Below are 22,396 nucleotides of genomic sequence, written 5' to 3'. Positions count from 1 at the left end.
TTGAGTAGCTTGTATCTCTGGATATTACTGTTGGTCATTCAACATTCCTCTCTTAAAACAGTAGTCAAATATGAAATGTTTAGCTTCTTGTTAAGTATATATGTTTAATATGTGTGTGTGTGTATATATAAAATAGAATATATGTTATATATAGGGATGTAATCACCATAGATATTGAGAGGGACAAGTCATGCATGGCCAAATTGTCCCTCATGGAAAGATGTAGGCCTACCTAATGCAGAAGTCGCCATTTTCCAACGTCAGATTTGGATTTATCATAAGGGTTTTTAGCCTAACCCTAACCCTAACCCTTCATCTCATCAAATTTTCAATCACAGATAACTCCACTGAAGAGCAAGACAGTGAGAGGGAAGTTCGTCCTCCTAAACCTAAATGGACTAAAATTCTTCTGATTGTTTTTGCTGTTTCTCTGGTTTTTGCCCTCGGAGGTCTCTGTATTCTGGGTATACTGTGTGAGTATAACTATATAATGTTGATAACTAATCTGATACTATGCATTGATTTAAATGTGAAATTTTGAAGTAAAGACTGAAATAATATTTTTACAGTGTAGATACACAGATACAAATACATTATTCAGTGAACTCAAAAGTAACAAGTTGATTTGAAAAAAATAATGTTTTAACTTTAACTTAATAACTTAACTGAATAAATGTAAAGTGATAGTTCACCTTTTAAGTGCACTGCACATAATTGTGACTAAATGTATTTTTTCTTTTCTTTTCTTTTCTTTTCTTTTCAAAATTATATAACTGCTACTGCTTATGTTTTGTCTTTATTAAGATTCCAGTCTGTCAATTAAACTTTCAGTAAATTGTGTTAGTTTCAGCTTGAACCAGTTTAGATTAAATCCCTCAACTCATTTCAACACACTTTAAACTCATTTCTTCAACCACTTGTTTTCTCCTTTCTTCATAACCATTGCTGTACCAGACATGGTGAGAGAGCTTAGAGAACGTCTCAGCGCTAAAGACAGTAAGTTGTGTTAGTTTCAGTTTTATGCCGTACACAGACCAAGAGGTGCTATTTCTAATTCTGAACCCGTTTTAATTTAACTTGTTTTTATTTACAGTTTTGTTTGTTGAGGAAATACAAGTTAGTCTCAACCAATTGTTCTGTTTCTGTACCAGCCATGGAAAGAGAGCTTGAGGACCGTATGGCTAACTACACCAGAGTTAGAGAACAACTGTCCTTTTACGAAGGTGAACGGATTCTCTTTTAGAAGGCTGAGGTGTTTTATCAATTTCTGCACAATGAACCAATATTTATCGTCAAAGAGTGTTAAGATCTGATATGGATCATTTCTAAATGCTTTTTATTTCAGCATTTGCAGCTCAGTCCTTGAACTGTAATATGAGCTTGACAGCTTGGGGTGGAGTATGAAATGAAACTGGAGTACAGTAAGAACTCTGAACTCTCTCTCTCTCTCTCTCTCTCTCTCTCTCTCTATATATATATATATATAGGCTATATGAAATCTGGGCTTTACCTTTCTGTAAATATACTGTGTATTGCAGTGTTCCTTTACAGATACATTGCATTTGTATTTTCTTGCCTGTTTATCTGTGAAATATATTCAGTCTGTTCTCGATCCATGAAATATGTTGAATATACTTCTGTTTTAATTAGACTGTCTAACTTTCTGCTTCCAAAGGTTCTGGCGCAAGAGAGAATATGGGCCGAGAGAACCTGATAACTGGAAACAAGAAGATCCTTCTGGAGAGAACTGCGCTAGTCTGGGAAATCGGGGTGGTTACTTGAACAAATGGTTTGATCAATCTTGCAAAGAGCAGAAAAAGTTTATCTGTGAAAAGAATTAACCATTTTCCCTCACTGATGAAAACTGAAAGAGGAAATGCTGTAAATACGCAGAGATTGAATATTAATGCTATTTCAATAATTATCTTTCATGGTGGATCTTCAACTCTAGATCAGTGCTTAGTTCACTTTGTTTTGTCACACTAAAATTGAGTATAAAAAGCATCAATTATTGAAGGCAGCAACCCTGAATGTCAAGCACAAAAACAATGCAAAGTCCAATCAATATTGAATATTTCTTTCTTATAAAGTACAAAGAAAGCAACAACAAAAAAGACTGAAGTATCTACTAAAAGTCAGTGCATTAAGCACTTCAGACTGAATAAATTGCAGAAGTTTAAAAACAATCCCTAACCATAATGTTTGAGGAAAATATCATTACATTACTGCTTTAAAAATAGCATAATGAATAAATCACTATCAATAGATGGCAGCTATACTGAGTAGCTATTTGAATATGCAAGCATTAGCTTGAAGTTATACAAAAGGACAATGACAAGATCTGTGTTGTGTGTGACACGTAAACTGCATTAATTGAACTTGTCATGCTATGATGATGATAACATTTAGACTGCAGTGCATGAACTCATTTTTGACTTTGTTTTTTCCTCTATTCTCCACTAGCCTAAATGTCACTGTTGCAACAATCTTTACCTTTAACAGCATTTACCATCCACTGGCATAGAGTCAGTGAACTTACTGACATACTGATACCATGTCCCAAACCCAGCGTGTGAGTGGAGTGACTGCATTTTCTCAAAGCGTTCTTCATGTGCAAAAATCCTTGTTCATGTTAGAGCCTATAAAACACTTGTTTTTGTAATGAATCGTCTGAGTCATAAAGATCCATTTGCAGCTTTTATTTAGAAACAGAGTCAGACAGGCAGGGTATAGATCGGCAGACAGGAAAGGTATGGGCAAGGCAAAGAATACTCAGGTAAGGCAAGGCAAAGCAAGTTTATTTATATAGCACATTTCATACACAATGGCAATTCAAAGTGCTTTACATAGAAGAAATTAAAATAATAAAAAGAAATAAGAATAATTAAAACAGTTTAGAAAAATAAAATAAAATAAAATACAGTAAAGTACAAACAGTCGGACGAACAACACCACAGTGCTCATTCAGTTACTGCATAGCTAAACAGATATGTTTTGAGTCTGGATTTGAAAGTGACTACTGTAGGATCTACAGTATCTGATCTCCTCTGGAAGCTGGTTCCAGCTGCGGCTGGCATAATAGCTAAAAGCGGACTCGCCATGCTTAGAGTGAACCCTTGGTATTTCTAGCTGATATGATCCTAGTGATCTGAGTGATCTGTTGGGTTTATATTCAGTGAGCATATCTGCAATATATTGAGGTCCTAGGCCAATGAATTATTTATATACCAGTAATAATACTTTAAAATCAATCCTAAATCTAACTGGGAGCCAGTGTAAAGACCTGAGGACTGGTGTGATATGTTCATATTTTCTGGTTCTGCTCAGAATCCTGGCGGCAGCGTTCTCTATGAGCTGCAACTGTCTTATGGTCTTTTTGGGAAGGCCAGTGAGGAGTCCATTACAATAATCCACCCTGCTGGTGATGAAAGCAAGTAAGCAAGTGCAGATGGTCGGGGCAGGCAGAGAGGTTTCAAAGCACAGGTAACAGCCCAGGGTCATGAGAGCCAGAGAATGATCAGATAGCCAGGAAACAGTCCAAGGTCGAGGTAGCCAGAGAGTGGTCAAAGATATCTGTAAACAGTCCAAGATCTAAACCAGTATAAACAGAATATGTAGATAATTGCTCAGACTGTTAGCCAGGGCAAAACAAGACTTCGCACTGAATGATTGTGAGAGCGTGATTTTATACATGTGGGAATGAAGTGCAGATGTGAGTGTAATCAGTGAAGAGCAGGTGTGTTTGATTAGTCCAGGAGAGCTGCATTATGTGAAATGTAGTTTGCATGGCAACAGTCAATACTCTAGAGACGGATCACTAGCCGTTTCTCAATGTCAAGGAAGGATCCTCGGAAGCCAGAATTTCGAGGATGCTACGTCAATCGACATCCGTCGAAGGACTGTTCCAATGTCGAGGATCCTCAGAATTTCAACCAAGGACTGAGTCCTCCGTTCGAAAAATATCCCATATACAGGAAAGGATGCATATGTGTAGCCTTCGCGCTCTTCACACTCTCAAATCACCCACAATCCTATGCGCGCAGCTTTGCTATCTTGTTCAAAAAATTAAAAATGTCGGACGTTAACGGAGTCGGAGCGTTAACGGGGCAATATGCTTTCAAATGTAAGTATATTTACGTTACCAAACATTTGTTTAAAAAAATAATTACATCCATTATGTTATGGGTCAAATTGACCCGCACTGTTTAAACACACTTGACAGTCAAAGAATCAATATGATTAAAAAGGAGTTTATTGATTTAAAAACGATTATATTGCCTGAGTGAACAGAACTGCATCCATAGCAACGCTCTGTTTTTCATTTTCACTGACGTAATGACGCAATGACGTGCACTTGCTAGCCTGTTCCAGAGCCGTTGAAAAACCATAGACAGTAGAATGCTAAAGAGGAGCCTCGCCTAGCCTCTGAAGGAAGTGACTTGGAAGGACCAGTCCTGCCAAGGAAGTATCCTTGACATTGAGAAACACCTACTCTGTGAGTGCAGAGGAGGTGATGCAGGAAACTCCTGCGTAATAGTTTTTGTCATACTTATTTTTTCCCACAGGATACAATTTAATTTCTGAAGATATCTTAATGAACAAACTATTTGCAACTATTATTAAAATGTGTATGCTTTTATATAGTTTGTTGCATGACATGCTTTGGCCAATACCCCCTGGTAACTTTCCAGTATTAATATCACCAAATATGGTGAAAAAGCAAAGACATTTCATGGGTTGTACAGGCCTTTTTCACATTGAACTCTGTGAGACACCAGATAGATTGACCTGTAACTCACTCTCTTAGATGTGAGTTTGAGGTTTTGTAACTTCCTGCACGTCTCTATTATTAAGAACACAGATGCACACAAACACATTAGAACAGTAAAGAGTGAAAGCAGCATCACTGCATCCTCAACACCGGTATGTACGGCATATTATTTTGTGTGCAATTAATGAAATGAGAGTTATGCTGTTTTTAAGCCTTTGTTAAATATTTGTTTAAATGTAAAAGGACAGGTGAACGTTTTCAAATTTTAATGTCCTGCCAATTAAAAATTTCATACAAAACTGAAAGAGGAAATGCTGTAAATACGCAGAGATTAAATATCAATTATATTTCACTAATTATCTTTAATAGCAGATTAACTCTAGATCAGTGCTTAGATATTAATTTGCATGTATCAAGTTTAAAAAACAAGTGTTTCTCAGTTTTTTAACTGTTTTATCGATCTGCACTGTACTGATATTTAGATAAAGGATTGATTTTGCATGTTTATTCTCAATTTTAAACTGCCCCTATTATGCTTTTTTATTACCCTTTATGTAGTGTGTAATTTAGATTTGTGTATGTAAAACATCTGCAATGTGTCAAAGATCAAAGTGCACGATAAATTAAGTTATTGTCTCGCAAAAGAGAGAGATCTGATTGCCATCTAAATGAGTCGTCAGCAAATCCATTCTTTCTTCCTAGTCCTTTCTCGGAAAGACTCAGGGGAAAAAAAATCAATTTAAACTTGCCAGCAAACAGTTTTTTTTGTTTTTTTTCACCAAATAAGAATGAAGATTTTTCAAATTATATAACTATCAGCTTGAATGTACTTCTCAAAATAATAAAAGCAGTCAACTGTCAAAAGAAGTATTTAAAACAAGTTTTCACTTTATGTGCACTTAAACTGGCTGCCACATGCACATGTCCGTTAAGTCCACAAGACCATATGGGTGTCCCATTTGTCATTTTAGGATTCAGAAGGGTGCCTTACTTTTCTTAGTGATATTTAATGCCAGTTTATTAGGAAGTGACGATTTTGTTCTCTTCGACTTGAACCCACACAGCAACATAGTGTCGGCCCAGATCCAGGCCACATCTGGTGCGCATTGAATCCACACATACCAGATCTGGACCGTCACCATGTTGCTATCTGGGAATGGAAATGATGCTTGATTTCGCAAATGTTTTATGCGATATTCCAATTTTTCGTACAAGTTAAATTTGCAACTTTGGGTAGAATTTGAACTAAATTCTGTCTGTACAAATGACATTAAATGACAGTTGTAATATTTTTGTGGCTTCCTTGTTTCCAGCAAACACTCAACATACACACATTTTATCAGGTTATAGAAATGGATTCAATTTACGAAAATGTTGATTGCATGCCTTCAGCAACAGCTTCAGATGGCAACTGCTCTCTGTACAGAGGTAAGATATTATAAAAATATATAATATAACATTGCATTACAATGGAAATGGTAAATGGCAAAATTTGTGAAATCAACTTCAAATTTGGAACATAACTTGGTTAGACAAAAAGCTGATCTTCTATGCAATTTTAGATTCCAGATTATTTTGTAAAATATATAATTTGTATAAAATAAAATTAAAAATGTTTAGTTCAGTTTAGTTTCACAGGCCCATAGGCCCACGAGGAAAATTCTGGGATTCAGAATTTATTTGTTTGGAATATTTATCAGAGTTTTAAATAGTTTATCACTTTAATTACTATTATCACTTTAACAATATTTATCACCCCATGCATCTCCCTTCAAGACCGAGAGAGGGAGAGAGAGGTCACTTCTCCTAAGTGGACTAAAGTTCTTCCGATTGTTCTGGGTTTCTATCTTGTTTTTGCTCTCGGAGGTCTCTGCGCTCTCTGGATGCTTTGTGAGTATAACTACTGATACTAGATCTTTGCTCTGTTCATGGTGCATTCAGGTTGCACTCTGTTCAGGGTGCATTTACTGTATCTATATTGTGGAGCAGAAATGTCTCGGTTACGTATGGTAACCCTCGTTCCCTGAGTGAGAGAATGGAGACGTCACGTCGGTAGGAGTTACCAACGAATTGGGATCACACTAGGGAGACCAATTGCCTTTGAGTGAAACTAAAACGAGCCAATGAACATTGGCATGCGCCCTGCCTGCCAGTGCAGGTATAAAGGCGGAAGCGAGAGCATACACAAATCGCTTTACGCTGAGGAGCCGAATGGTGTCCGGTCCTCCGCGAAGGAACAGCAACCATGGCAAGGGGACGTGACGTCTCCATTCCCACACTCAGGGAACGAGGGTTACCATACGTAACCGAGATGTTCCCTTTTCGTTCGGTCACTCCTACGTCATGTCGGTAGGAGTTACCAATGAATTGGGATCCCTAACAAAACGCCATGGTGCTGCCCCCTTCCAGCACCCTGCCTAAGCTTCAGCCAGCAGTTTCTTGAAACTTATCCTCTTATGTGCGGAAGCTTAGCTGGGAAGAGGTCACACTGCTGTTCCGCAAGACCTGCTCAGTGGACATTGGATAACACTGGGAAAGCGTGCCCATGATCGTAAGAGGGAACGCTGCGGAGCCCAAACCTGCCCGAAGGGAGGCACTAGGAAAACAAATGTGCACTAGTCCGGAGGGTAGTGAACACATGGCAGTCTCTGAGGTAGTCCCAGCCCAGAGGGTGGGAGCGTACTCAGCAGAGACGAGAGAGCGGACTCTGTCGAGGGGAAGACACTGGCTAACCTGGGGGGTAACCGTATCGTGGAGAAAACAGATATGGGGTTGCCATAGGGACCACTACATAAGAACCCCAGCCTGAACTCAGCTCATAGTGAGAGGCAACAAGCCTGGCGACCGGCGATCCGCCTCGCCTGATGCCGGGGGGTGACGGAGGAACTCATAAGGTTAGCCGTTTGTTGGGTAACCAACGGAGCAGAACAACGCATGTATCTGGCCCCTGGGTTCGAGAATGGCATAGCAAGCCGACACTAACCTAATTCCGCGCACTACCAGCCGAAGTGAGTACACGGGAGGAAACAGGTTCTACACGAAGGCTATAAAACCTAGTGAACATGTTAGGTGTCGCCCAGCCCGCAGTTCTACAGATGTCTGTCTGCGAGTCGCCTTGAGCCAAAGCCCAGGAGGAGACAACACTCCTAGTAGAGTGTGCCCTCAACCTAGGTGGACAAGGCACGTCCTGGGACTCATATGCCCGGACGACAGCATCCACTAGCCAGTGGGCTAACCTCTGCTTGGAGACCGCCTTCCCCTTCTGCTGCCAACACCAAGGAATATAAAGATCTGGGGCAATCTGGGGCCCATCTTGCAACCAATGTGGAGCAGCATTCTGTACACTAAACCACATTCTGGCCGGTTGTCCAAGGGCATTGGCAGAAGGCCGCTACAGATGGAGGCACGACAAGGTCCTCATGGAAATTGCCAAATGGGTGGAACAGCAGCGAGTCAAAGCCAACAACAAGCAGGCCTACCCGCCCCAGTCCACAACCTTTGTGAGGGAAGGAGACAAGGCTCATAAGACCGGCATGGGGGCCAAGAACCCACCCTCTACCTTGCAGCGAGCCTCTGATTGGGAGTTGAGAGTGGACCTGAAGAAGAAACTTGTCTTCCCTCAGGATGTGGCAGTGACATCCCTCCGACCAGACATGGTCCTGCTATCCAGGAGCACGAAATCCATCATAATTGCTGAACTCACGGTGCCCTGGGAAGAGAGGCTAGCCACGTCACACCAATTGAAAAAAGCCAAGTACCAAGACCTGGTCGACGAAGCCACTTTAAAGGGGTGGCATGCAACCAGCTACCCCATTGAAGTCGGGTGCCGCGGGTTCCCAGCAAAGTTGGTGCGCTACTTCCTCCAGAAGATGGGCCTGGAGCCGAAACAGCTGAAGAAAGCCACCAGAGACATAGCTGCAGCAGCCGAGTCCAGCTCAAGATGGCTGTGGCTGAAGAGAGCCCACAGTTGGAATCCTTCTGCAGGTGAAGGCTAGGCAGTCTTCATGGCCCCACTCAGGCGAGGTGTTCAGGTTAAGGGGCGAAACACCTGAGACGCTGAGATCCCTGCTGATGATGTGGAAGGGTTCCAACAATGTGGATGCTCCAAGGAATACCATCTTGGAAGAAGATCTACATCACCATAGTTAGTGTAGTTCCTACAGTGGCAGAAGCAGCTTGTGGCAAAGCATCTTTGATGTTTATTTCACCTGGCCTCCGTAACAGACAAAGAGCTGGTCTGAGGTCCTAAAGCTTTGAGTTCTGTCCATGTAGCAGCGCCAGAGCGCGAACAGGACAGAGGAAAGCCAGGGCTGGGTCTGCCTCCTCCGGCGGCAGCGCTTGCAGGTTCACTACATGATCTCTAAATGGAGTGGTAAGAACCTTGGGCACATATACCTGCCGAGGTCTCAGAATTGAACGTGCCGGGGTCTCAGGATTGAACGTGCTATACAGAACTCCCTTGTAAAAGAGACTGTGTCTCAATGGGACTTTTCCTGTTTAAATAAAGGTTATATATATATGGAAGCCAAAGCGAGCAGGAGAGCTGTCTTCATTGACAAGATATTTAATTCAACTGCGTGCAAGTCCTCAAATGAGGGATTTCGGAGTGCTCTGAGCACTAAAGTTAGATCCCAAGAGGGTAGAGGGTGCGGATTATGAGGAGGATTCAATCTCCTAGCACCCCAAGGAACCTGATGACCAGGTCGTGCTTTCCCAAAGACTTACCTTCTACTGCATCGTGATGTGCAGCTATCGCGGCAACATACACTTTGAGGGTGGAGGGAGACAGCCTTCGCTCCAACCCATCTTGCAGGAAGGAAAGCACAACACTGATCGGGCAAGTTCGAGGGTCTTCCCAGCAGGAAGAACACCAACCGACGAATAGGTTCCACTTCAACGCATAGAGGCGCCTCGTAGAGGTGGCTCTAGCGGAAGTGATGGTGTCTACCATAGCTTGTGGTAGGCCACCTAGAACCTCCGCATCCCATCCAGGGACCAGACATGGAGTTTCCAGAGGACTGGATGCTGGTGCCATAGGGTGCCCTGTCTCTGAGAGAGAAGGTCTTTCCTCAGAGGAATTGGCCAAGGAGGGGCTGTCGCGAGGACCATGAGTTCTGCAAACCAAGTCCGGTTGGGCCAATACGGCGCAACGAGCAGGACCTGCTCCTCGTCCTCCCTGATCTTGCAACAGAGAGTGTGCGAGAAGGCTCACTGGGGAAAACTCATATTTGCGAAGGCCCTGGGGCCAGCTGTGTGCCAGTGCATCCGTGCCGAGGGTTCCTTTGGTCAGGGAATAGAACCACTGGCAATGGGTCATGTCCAGAGAGGCAAACAGATCTATCTGAGCGGAGATTTCCCATATCAGCTGGATTTCCCATATCAGCTGGACCGCCTGGGGATGGAGTCGTCATTCTCCCGGAAGAGACGGCTGCCGTGAGAGCTCGTTGGCTGCACGGTTGAGCACACCAGGGATGTGAATGGCTCGAAGTGACCTCAGATGCTTCTGACTCCAAAGGAGGAGATGACGGGCGAGTCGCGACATACGACGGGAGCGTAGACCACCTTGGCAGTTGATGTACGCAACAGTCGCAGTGCTGTCCGTACGGACCAGTACATGCTTGTGTCGAAGTAGGCCTCTGAGGCGGCACAAGGCTAAGCGTACTGCTTGCAACTCTAGGCAGTTGATGTGCCATTGCAGTTGGGGCCCCGTCCACAGACCCGAAACGGCATGCCCATTGTACGTGGCCCCCCAGCCGTTGGCAGAAGCATCTGTGAAGACCACGGCATGCCTGGACACCTGGACTAAGGGCACTCCGGCCCGTAGAAATGCAGGGTCTGACCAAGGGCTGAAGGTTTGGCGACAATGCGGGGTGATGTTCACCCGGAACATGCCACTCTGCCACGCCCATTTTGGGATTCGATCACGAAGCCAGCGCTGAAGCGGTCTCATATGGAGCAGTCCGAGCGGCGTTACTGCGGCTGCCATATACCCCAGGAGCCTCTGAAACTGTTTCAGTGGGACCGCTGACCTGCCTTGAAAGGACTTGAGGCAGTTGAACACTGACTCAGTGAGGCGCGCAGTCTGAGCGACCGAGTCCAACTCCATACCGAGATAAGATATCCTCTGCATGGGGCAGAGTTTGCTCTTGTCCCAGTTGACCTGAAGCCCCAGCTGACTGAGATGCCGAAGCACCATGTCCCTGTGTTCGCACAACAGTTCCTGCGAGTGAGCTAATATGAGCCAGTCGTCGAGATAGTTGCGAATGCGAACACCACGTTCTCTCATGGGAACAATGGCCGCTTCCACGACTTTCGTTAAGACACGGGGCAACAGGGCCAGCCTGAAGGGTAGGACCTTGAACTGATATGCTCAACCCTCGAATGCAAAACAAAGAAACGGTCTGTGTCGAGGGAGAATCGAGTCATGAAAGTACGGGTCCTTCAGGTCGATCGCTGCAAACCAATCCCGGGGATGGGTGCACTCGAAGATGCATTTCTGCGTTAACATTTTGAACGGGAGCTTGTGCAGGGCCCGATTCAAAACTCGCAGGTCCAGGATTGGTCGTAACCCACCACCTTTCTTGGGTACAATGAAGTAAGGGCTGTAAAACCCTGACCTCATCTCGGATGGAGGGACCGGCTCGATTGCATCCTTCGCCAACAGGACGTCAATCTCTTTCCTCAGGACGGGCATCGCAGCTCCGCACATGGGTGAATGCCCCTGAACTTGGGAGGCTGGCAGGCAAACTGAATTGCATAGCCGAGCCGGATGGTACGCGTGAGCCATCGGGAGGGCCTGGGAAGCGCTAGCCAGGCTTCGAAGAACAGCACCAGTGAGCCCACCCGGACCACCGGCGTACCCGGGGTGGGGCAGCGAGATGGAAGGTAGGGACTCGACTCCGGAGGCACTGAAGCGGCCGGAAGTTAGTCTGGGTGTGCAGAGCAACACCAACCTGCTTCCATGAGGGGGCAGACGGCAGGGAAGGCTCGGAGGCGTTCGGCTGCTCGTCGCCCCGAGGCGAAGGAAGGAGGGGAAACGAGGAGCGAGGCCCGGGGGGCGTCGAGTACAGATTTCTGAACCTCCTTGCCCAGCAGGAGACGAGAGTGACGAGGCCGGGGCGGCGTCACTGCCATCTGAACGCTGAGGCGAGGGGAATGAGAGCGGTGAGGCACACTGTCATTCTGGCCCTCTTGGACAGGGGAAACTGGGAACGGTGAGGCAATTAAGCATCGTCCTAAACTACCAGTCTCGACCGTGTGTGACCCAGGGGAAGTGGAAACTGCTCTTTTATTGAAGTTTTGGGGGCGGAACAGAAACAAAACGAAACAAAAGATTCTCCACTCGGCCCTCCTCACGAAGATCACTGCCATGCCGTAACACCAACACAGAGAGGTCTCGAAACAGCAGACTCGTTGAGCTTAGGGAAAACACTATCCAAACACTCATTCACTCAGAGGACACAACTGGTCGGCTCCGAAGCAGAAAGCGATTTGTGTATGCTCTCGCTTCCGCCTTTATACCCGCACTGGCAGGCGGGGCGCAGAATGCAAATCTTGCATGCCAATGTTCATTGGCTCGTTTTAGTTTCACTCGAAGGCAATTGGTCTCCCTAGCATGATCCCAATTCGTTGGTAACTCCTACCAGCATGACGTAGGAGTGACCGAACGAAAAGGGAACATCTGCAATAGAATTCTTCTATTTTTCAAAATCATACTTTTCTCTGACAAAGCTATTTTAAGCTGTAGATTAAGAAAGCATTCTTGAACACTGCATTTATTTTCTTTTGTCATCACGCTGTGCATCATTGTATTGTTGGATATTTAAGTCCCATGAAAATGTTAGCCCTCTTGTTGTTCCTCGTTATACTTTGTGTCTATCTTTACAACCATTTATAAAGTTTGTCTGGATATTACATTGAAAATTTAATTTATGTCCTGATGCCTAAAATGTAAAATTTTGAAGTAAAGACTGAAATAATATTTTCTTTTAAAATGTACTCCAGTAATCTTTGCTTTATATACAATTTTGAATAATATTTTTTACAGTGTAGATACACAGATACAAATATATTGTTCTCAAAAGTAACAAGTTGATTTAAAAAAATGTTTTAATGAACAAACATAAACTTAACTGAATAAATTTAAAGCGATAGTCCTGGTACTGGTGGATTTCCGCGGAAAATTAGAGCATGTCTTTGCGTCATTACGTCACATCTGTCCACATAAAGAAGGAGTCCTGGCTAGTAGGATATATTGTGTGTGAGGATGTTGGAGGTGGAGATTTATAACTTTTTCTCACAGCACTTGAAATAATTAAACTTATAGCGGATCCAGAATGTTTCAAACGACAATCACCAGTGACAACTGGAGATTCATCATTTGTAAAACCCAAAAGACTTAGGAGTGGCTAGAGAAAAAAAGAGACTGCAACCGGCCCATGCGAAAACAAGGATAAACATCGGCAGGGCTTTTGAAAGATGGCGTGAACTCTGTGTTTTAAAGGGGTTCAAAACGGACGCAGATACGGCTTATTTTTGCTAGACAGGTAAGACATTTCAATAGTTTAATTACGTAATAGTAGCGCACATGTTCGCTTAATTTACACAGTTACGGAGGTTTTTTTTCTCGTTTTGCTATTATGGTAAGAATTATTTTGTGCTAGCTATGAGAGGGAGCAATTCAACTCTACTCCAAGAAAATCAAACCCGCCTCCTCCGTTGTCAAGTATTGGATCTGAATCAGATCGGTAAGTGAAAATGAAGTGAAAATTTTACTGACGTAAGATGTTTATATTATGTTATATTATAACACGTTTATGCATAACAGGGATTCCGTTCATACACCGTTTATTTCATAGCACTATGATCGTTATTTGTTTGTACAAAATAACTGCTCTTCTATGATTTGCATGGTTTGACATGATATGATAAGCGAACGTTAGATTTAATCAGCACGATTTACTGCAATGCTTTTCCCCTTAGTTGATCAGAACAAAAGTGGATGTTATTTACTTGTTCAGACGTCATTTTCCATTGAAAATTCTAATATTGGTCATATTTCCAAAAAGTATATTCTGTGATTCTGAATGCCCATATACACACCGGCGCGGATTGACAGGGAATCACTCAAAACATTGACACTCTCCTCAAAACATTGGATTCATCCGCGCTGTTTCATATCGATGTACAACCCACGTAAAGTTAAAGGTGCTCTAAGCGATGCCGGGAGTCGTAACTTCTTGTTGACATTCGAATTGTTGTCAAACAAAACGGAGGCTAGCTAGACCCTCCCTCCTTCTCATCCTGTCTCCTCCCTCCTCCCCTCCCTTCCGGCATAAAGGAAAGTCAGTCAGTCAGTCAGTCATCTTCATTTATATAGCGCTTTTAACAATGTAGATTGTTTCAAAGCAGCTTTACAGAGATAAACGTATAATTTAAGGTAACACAGATTGTTTTGGCTTTATAGCGGTTCTTTAATAAAGTTATTTTCCAGCTAAAGTTAGTTTTGATTGATTCGCTTCCGTCGCAACGATTTGTTATTAAATTTGGGGCCGCTAAGACGACACCATTCTCTCTACACAGACTTTAAACGCGAACCTGTGAGAAACGCTGATGGCGTTCACATGCGCATTAAGAATTGGTTCTATAGTTATGTGCGTTTGAATATATGTGCGCAGGTTTGGAATTCCCTACAAACCAAGCCTAAACAAAGTACTGGCATTTCCTTATCATTTTTTATACAGAATTTTATTTTATTTTATCAATTCGGGGTAGGTATGCGAATTGAGTTTCCCGACAACGCTTTATCTGTAGAGTGGTAAAGCGATCCTCCATAGGGAGAGACCATAAGTGCCATAGTTGGCACTTCAGCACTGCATTGGATCGGGTCCAGGCGAAGGTCCTTCATCAGATCTGGATACGGCCTGGATCCGGCAGGCTGCGGGAAAACCTTGGGATAAACAAAGACACTAAAATTAGCGTTGATGCCATTCTTCTTATGATGTAACGAGTACATCAGGATTTATGGGAAGTGTTCCCGGTTCCAGCTGACCTAATCTATGCAGCCTAACATTGAATTATAGGAGTCTATAATGTATTATGTGAATGCTAGGTCAAAGAGATGTGTCTTTAATCTAGCTTTGAACTGACAGAGTGTGTCTGCTTCCCGGACAATGGTAGGAAGACTGTTCCAAAGTTTTGGTGCTAAATAGGAGAAGGATCTACTGCCAGCAGTCGATTTAGATATTCTAGGTATTATTAACTGGCCGGAATTTTGAGATCGCAATAGACGTGAAGGACTATAATGCGTTAAGAGCTCGCTCAAGTACTGCCGAGCTAAACCATTTAGTGCTTTGTAAGTGATCAGCAATATTTTAAAATTGATGCGATGTTTAATAGGCAGCCAATGCAGTGTTGACAGAACCGGGCTAATATGGTCATACTTCCTGGTTCTGGTAAGAACTCGAGCTGCTGCGTTTTGAACCAGCTGTAGTTTGTTTATTAAGCGTGCAGGGCAACCACCCAGTAGAGCATTACAATAGTCTAGCCTTGAGGTCATGAACGCATGAACTAATTGTTCCGCATTTGTCAATGAGAGCATATGGCGTAATTTAGATATATTTTTAAGATGGAAAAATGTGGTTTTACAGATACTAGACACGTGACTTTCAAATGAAAGATTGGTATCAAAGAGCACACCCAGGTTCCTAACCGACGACGAAGACTTAACAGAGCAGCCATCAAGTGTTAGACAGTATTCTAGGTTATTACGTAAGGACTTTTTTGTCCAATAATTAGAATCTCTGTTTTTTCAGAATTAAGTAGTAGGAAATTACGAGTCATCCAATTTTTTATATCAGCTATGCATTCCGTTAATTTTGTGAATTGGTAAGTATCGTTAGGTTTTGAAGAAATATACAGCTGAGTATCGTCGGCATAACAGTGAAAGCTAATGTCATGTTTCCTAATGATATCTCCTAATGGTAGCATGTACAGAGTGAACAGCACCGGTCCTAGTACTGAGCCTTGTGGTACGCCATACTGAACTTGTGATCGATGAGACATCTCTTCATTTACTGCTACAAACTGATAACGGTCAGATAAGTATGATTTAAACCATGCTAGTGCAATTCCACTAATGCCAACATAATTTTCGAGTCTATTTAAAAGAATGTTGTGGTCGATAGTGTCAAATGCAGCACTAAGATCAAGTAACACTAATAGAGAGACACAACCACGATCGGATGATAAGAGCAAATCATTTGTGACTCTAACGAGAGCAGTCTCGGTACTATGGTACGGTCTAAATCCTGACTGGAAATCTTCGCAGATATCATTTCTTTCAAGAAAAGATATCGAAAGATATCGACTTTCAAAGATATTGAAAGTCAAAGTAGTCACTAGTACAAACAAAGTTAAAGCTGCCGTCGGCAACATTTTTTTGATCATATTCAGTGAAATTGACACTATAATCCAACAGAACAACATAAATAAGGTGGTTTTAAAAAAAAAAAAAACGAGCTTCTAACTCCACCTGGAGCGTGTTATTTGTTTTGCAAAAATCCACCGCTCCCGGATCATCGGGTCCAATCAGCGCAGGGGGGTGTGAGATCTGACTGTCAATCACAGGTCGTGCACACGCCACAGATGATCCCCCCTCCCTCGCGCACGTTACAATATTACATGCACACGACACGCCTGAAGTTCGCCTGAAGATTGCACGAAGCGTGATGGCGGAGAGAAAATCTTGCTATCTCTGGATAGATTAGCCAGGGCAGCCTACCTCCGAGTCCATGGTGTTGATCGATGCTGAAGAGACGGACGCGTTCACAGTAAATCAGTACACATGCACAGTGACGCACTGACGAGCACGACCTTGATGGGAGGGTGCTCGCTGGTAGTAGTGGGGGGGGGGGGGGGTACTTCATTCATTTTACTGATACTTCATTCAATGTGTAATGTCAGCAAGTTAGATAAAGGGTTTTATATATTGCAGAAAAAGAGAAACATTATCTTAAAATCGTTTCGCCACCTGACCTGAGGTTATATAGCTCCTATACAAGGACGCAATAATAACAAGATAACGTTAGCTTCGCGTTTCCCAGTGAGCATAAACAACGGCGGCATCGTAAATAAATTTAGTCAACAGCCTATAAATGAACATTCAAATTCATAACAAACAGTGGATGAAAACAATAATTCACACAAATTGTCGCCCTACTGTGAATTTGCTTGACCATTTACAATAGAGATCGATCGCTAGCTGCTAGAAACATATGTTGTATGTTTTCACCAAAGTTAACGCTGACTGCATAGTTCTAGCTAATTACATCCTTGTGTTGGTTTGGCGAACATGAACGTCAGTTTAGAAAGAAATGTGGATTTACCTGTTCTGCAAAAACAGAGCAACTGAATGTCGGACTGGAAGCTCTTCTGCCAGCGGAGTTCTCGCCACCTTTTGAAGGTTTTTCCGATGTAAATTCGGTATTTTGCGCGTTCCTTATCCTCGTCCCTTATCCTCGTCCCTTATCCTCGTCCCTCTTCTTTGCAATTTGTTCATCGGAACGTTGTCTCTTTGGTCGTGTTTCGGCCATAATTCAAACTTCCCTCTTCATGCTTCTCTCTCCTCCACACACTCCACACCCCCTTCATGTGCATGCGCACTAACCCCCCAAACCCCACCCTCAAATACATCTTGTCGGTGATTGGCTGGAGCACTGTTTGCTGTGTTTCATGGTACGGGTGAGCCCAGTTTGTTTTTGTTGCCGTTTGTGGAGCCTGGGCTGTCTACAGAGACCACGTTTTTTTACAGTGTGTTCAGGGAACAGGCAGCTAGCGGATAGTGAGGAGATGTTTGCTGTATGTGACAAAAAATGTTTTGGCCTAAAAAACGCGTGGCATCGCTTAGAGCACCTTTAATAATTCCGCAAATAACTGCAATTGCAGATTTCGAACAGAGATGGTGACAAAGAGAAAAAGCTACGGACTGCAGCTTTAAGCTGCATAATTGTGACGAAATGTCTTTTTTTTTTTTTTTTTTTTTTTTTATACAAATTATATCATTGCTACTGCTTATGTTTTGTCTTTATTCAGATTCCAGTCTGTCAGTGAAACTTTCTGCCCAAGAGACCAAGGGCACACGTGAGTAAAATGTATTTCATTCTTTAATGACTAGGTGATTTGTCAGGTTTTTTTCTGTTTGTTTGTTTGTTTTCATTTACTTAATTTATTAACTGTTTCTGTACCAGTCATGGCAAGAGAATTTCAGGAACTTACAGTTAACTACAACAGAGTTAGAGAACGTCTCAGCGCTAAAGACAGTAAGTTGTGTTAGTTTCAGTTTGAACTAGTTTAGATTAAATCCATCAGCTCATTTCAACACACTTTGAACTCATTTCTCCAACCACTTGTTTTCTCCTTTCTTCATAACCATTGCTGTACCAGACATGGTGAGAGAGCTTACAGACAACTACACCAGAGTTAGAGAACGTCTCAGCGCTAAAGACAGTAAGTTGTGTTAGTTTCAGTTTTATACCTGTACACAGACCAAGAGGTGCTACTTCTAATTCTGAACCCATTTTAAAGGGATACTCCACTTTAAAATGAAAAATCTGTCATCATATACTCACCCTCATGTTGTTTCAAACCTGTTCTTCTGCTGAACAGAAAGGAAGAAGTTTAGAAGAATGTCAGTAACCAGAAAGTTTCTGGTACCATTGACTTCCATAGTAGGAAAAAATATATACTATGGAAGTCAATGGTACCAGAAACTGTCTGGTTACTTACATTCTTCTAAATATCTTCCTTTCTGTTCAGCAGAAGAAAGAAATTCATACAGGTTTGAAACAACATGAGGGTGAGGATATGTAGGATTGAGTGCGAATCAAACACAAATTAATCTTCCAGGTGATTTGTTCAAACATAATTCCACACAGAACTCAACATTCCAGAACCCAAATCACCAATCCAGAGCCATAAAATCAGGCTCCAGCTAGTCTATGCTAACCAACGAAAAACCCCAACTAAGAGCTTTTATGACCAGCTAAAGGAAGAACTTGTCAATGTGAGGGTTTTTTTAAAAGAATGATTGGTTCAGAGATGGCACAACTCAGTGCTCTGATCAAGATAACAGCAGAAGCTGCTCGAGCCCACAACATTCCAGACCCCCTCCTCCTTAAGGACCTCTGAATGAACAAACCAGAATTCTCTTCTCTTCAAACCAGAGAACTGAGATTTTACCCATAACTATACATAAAATCATTCAAGAACAATTTTCAATGGACTTATAAATCAAACATCATGCAACGACATGATTCTATTTTGTGTCTACAATAAATGTGTGTCTAATATGCTTAGATCTCATATAATTCATGTAATTGTTATAACTATTAGATGCTTGAATGAAAGTGTGTCATGCTTCCTGTCAGCATGACCGTATGTTCTTAATTCAAAAGATGGCTTGAATGAAATCTGTGTAAAATGTTTTGTATTCTTATAATAGTAATAATGTATAAACTGTGGCCTCTGTCCTCTCTGCTAGAGCTTAGAGAGTAAGGAGATCCCAGATAACGCATGATTTACGATGAGACAAATAAAGCCAGTGTCTAATTGGTCCGATCTCTTCAGGAGGTGGGACAAACTTTTGAGTTTAAAATCTTAGACCCGAAACAAAGCTCGCTCTCTCTATCTCTGTGTTCGCTCTAAAAGAACCAAACATGAAGAACCAAAATTGCAGCGGGAGATGAAGATCTAGACAGACAAGTAACCATGTAAACGCGCAGACGAAAGAACCCAAATCAAGATCTGAAGAACATGGGTTAAACAACTTCATTCAAGCCATCATCTACTCTCCTCTCAATTTCCTTTCTTTTCTTAGTTTCCTTTCTTTTCCGTTGTGAGTCTCGGTTCTAAGTTAAGTTTTGCGGCAAAGTTTCGTTCCACGATTCGACAAAACCAACTTCAGACAAAGATTTGCAATCCAGCCGCCAGCACACCACGTGACTGGCCGCCCCAGACATCAGGCACGAGGAGACCAGCCAGCGAACAAACTCGGGAAACCCCTTCTACGCAGACAAAGGGAATCCCCAAAGCAAAGACAAGCAAGTACTACCTCCAGACTCTTAAGCTGAACTGGTGTATTGATATAAATGTAATAACCTGTCTAAGAAACGATAGAAGGGTTAAATTAATGATTGATGGTTCGTTCCAGGTCATGTCTTATAAGTGCATTATAGAAACTTGGGATTTCATCATCTCACTCTTAAAACTTAATCTTTCCTTACTCTCTTTCTTTCTGCAACGCGTATGAATGTGTGTGCGTGTGTGCGTGTTAGATATTAGTTGTATGTGTTAGAATAATCAATAAAGTCTTGTTTGTATTTTAAAGAGAAATATTACTTGTGTTATGTGCTTACTAATTTAATGTCTTAAACTTCTGATCTAATTACCTTGCTAACTATAGTGTCTCACTATAGTTTGGATATTTATATCCGTTGCAGAGTTGATAGTTACAGCCAGTTCAAATGAACCGCGAACGAGTCATTTGCTCGGTTGTAATAAGTGACTCTTTCGAATTCCCTATAAATTAATTAATAATTCCTTTGAGCTAAATTGACGAATCACTACAAATTACAAATATCTTACATGTATGACAGAATTTTCATTTTAAAGTGGAGTATCCCTTTAACCAATTGTTCTGTTTCTGTACCAGCCATGGAAAGAGAGCTTGAGGACCGTATGGCTGACTACACCAGAGTTAGAGAACAACTGTCATTTTACGAAGGTGAAGGGTTCTCTTTAAGAAGGCTGAAGTGTTTTATCAATTTCTGCACAATGAACCAATAATTATCGTCAAAGAGTGTTAAGATCTGATATGGATCATTTCTACACGCTTTTTATTTCAGCATTTGCAGCTCAGTCCTTGAACTGTAATATGAGCTTGACAGCTTGGGGTGGAAAGTTTTACTTCTTTAGCTCTGATAAACTGAACTGGACGAACAGTCGAGATGTCTGTGTTTCAAAAGGAGCCGATCTGGTGATCATAACCAGCCAATCAGAACAGGTAAGACTGAGAAATCTTGAAGTAACTGATGTTGGATGTGAGTCAAAGAACTTTATGCATGTTAAATAAAATTATTGCAATTTATAAAGAAGATTTGATTTTGAGATGTGATTTTGCCCACAATAAAAATGTGTAATATACAGTAAATGCTTTAATACAAAAGCATTTCTTTCTTTAAGCAATATATTATGCATTATGTGTTTGCATTATGTTTTCTCCATTAGGATTTTCTGGTCTCTAAAATTAAAGAGACGCACTGGGTTCGGGTGAACAACCAAACTCTCAATGACACTGGAGTACAGTAAGAACTCTGATTCTCTCTCTCTCTCTCTCTCTCTCCATTACAGATGCATTGCATTTGTATTTTCTTGCCTGTTCATCTGTGAAATATATTCAGTCTGTTCTCAATCCATGAAATATGTTGAATATACTTCTGTTTTAATTAGACTGTGTAATTTTCTGCTTCCAAAGGTTCTGGCGCAAGAGAGAATATGGGCCGAGAGAACCTGATAACTGGAAACAAGAAGATCCTTCTGGAGAGAACTGTGCTAGTCTGGGAAATTGGGATGGTTACTCTAACAAATGGTTTGATCAATCTTGCAAAGAGCAGAAAAAGTTTATCTGTGAAAAGAATTAACCATTTTCCCTCACTGATGAAAACTGAAAGAGGAAATGCTGTAAATAGGCAGAGACTGAATATTATATATCTTTATTAAATATCTTTAACTCTAGATCAGTGCTTAAAGATTAATTTGCATGTATCAAGTTTAAAAACATGTGTGTTGTTTTTTCTAAATGTTTTGCTCACTTTTCAGTTTTTTAAGTGTTTTAATATTTTGACATTGATCTGCACTGTACACTGATATTGAGCATGGTTATTCGTAATTTTAATTTTTAATTTTAAAGTGCCCCTATTATGCTTTTTTTGAATATTACAAAAAATATATCAATTAAAACTTTCCAGCATACAGTTTGTTTGTTTTTTTCACCAAATAAGAATGAAGTTTTTTTTTATGTACTTCTCAAAATACTAAAAACAGTCAACTGTCAAAAGAAGAATTCAAAAGAAGTTTTCACTTGCACTGGCCGCCGCATACACATGTCTGTTAAGTCCACAAGACCATAGGGTGTCCAATTTGTCATTTTAGGATTCAGAAGAATGCCTGTGAGCGGACCATTAAAAAAATAAATGATGAAAATTATTATATACAGTGGCTTATCTTACTTTTCTGTGATATTTAACGCAAGTTTATAAAGAAGTGACGATTTTGTTCTCTTTGACTCACCGAACCCCGCAACATAGTGTCGGCCCAGATCCGGGCCACATCTGGTACGCATTGAATCCACACATACCAGATGAGGCTCGGATCTGGGCCGACACTACGTTGCTGTCTGGGAATGGAAATGCTGCTTGAATATCGCAAATGTTTTATGCGATAGCCAAATTTTTCACATAAGTTAAATTCACAACTTAGAAACATAGCTAGTGAGTTGTTGACTTAAGAACAGATGCAATCGGATTTGTCCAATTCACAAATGAATCGTTTAGTGCTATTTGCAAATCG

General features: G+C 41.7%; 1 protein-coding gene across 5 annotated transcripts; it reads left to right on the top strand.

Annotated features, from left to right (window-relative positions):
• The first annotated feature begins 777 nt into the window (after positions 1–777).
• On the top strand, positions 778–22,000 carry LOC311093547 (asialoglycoprotein receptor 1-like). Of its 5 annotated transcripts, none has more exons than XM_084131029.1 (13): positions 778–996; positions 1,152–1,223; positions 1,346–1,421; positions 1,676–1,789; positions 6,085–6,199; positions 6,548–6,661; positions 17,864–17,911; positions 18,019–18,090; positions 18,215–18,277; positions 20,481–20,552; positions 20,674–20,831; positions 21,056–21,132; positions 21,303–22,000. In XM_084131029.1, exons 4-13 carry the CDS (start codon positions 1,787–1,789, stop codon positions 21,466–21,468), a joined length of 888 nt encoding a protein of 295 aa, XP_083987155.1. In that variant the 5' UTR covers positions 778–996; positions 1,152–1,223; positions 1,346–1,421; positions 1,676–1,786; the 3' UTR covers positions 21,469–22,000. The 5 variants fall into 5 exon arrangements, with proteins under 5 accessions (XP_083987155.1, XP_083987154.1, XP_083987156.1 ...); XM_084131028.1 differs by having other exon boundaries at positions 1,094–1,223; XM_084131030.1 differs by lacking the exons at positions 778–996; positions 1,152–1,223; positions 1,346–1,421 and having other exon boundaries at positions 1,552–1,789.
• Positions 22,001–22,396: the final 396 nt, after the last annotated feature.

Source organism: Abramis brama, assembly GCF_963993115.1.
Source record: "Abramis brama genome assembly, chromosome: 12".
Lineage (NCBI taxonomy): Eukaryota > Metazoa > Chordata > Actinopteri > Cypriniformes > Leuciscidae > Abramis > Abramis brama.
This window is presented reverse-complemented; position numbering and strand designations above follow the sequence as displayed.

Excerpts from the sequence above, each read along its gene's own strand:
- LOC311093547 (XM_084131027.1), top strand. The coding sequence starts at position 6,046 with ATGACAGTTGTAATATTTTTGTGGCTTCCTTGTTTCCAGCAAACACTC. Across the intron at positions 20,553-20,673 it reads ACAACTGTCATTTTACGAAG|CATTTGCAGCTCAGTCCTTG; the intron begins GTGAAGGGTTCT and ends TTTTTATTTCAG. Across the intron at positions 21,133-21,302 it reads CTCAATGACACTGGAGTACA|GTTCTGGCGCAAGAGAGAAT; the intron begins GTAAGAACTCTG and ends CTGCTTCCAAAG.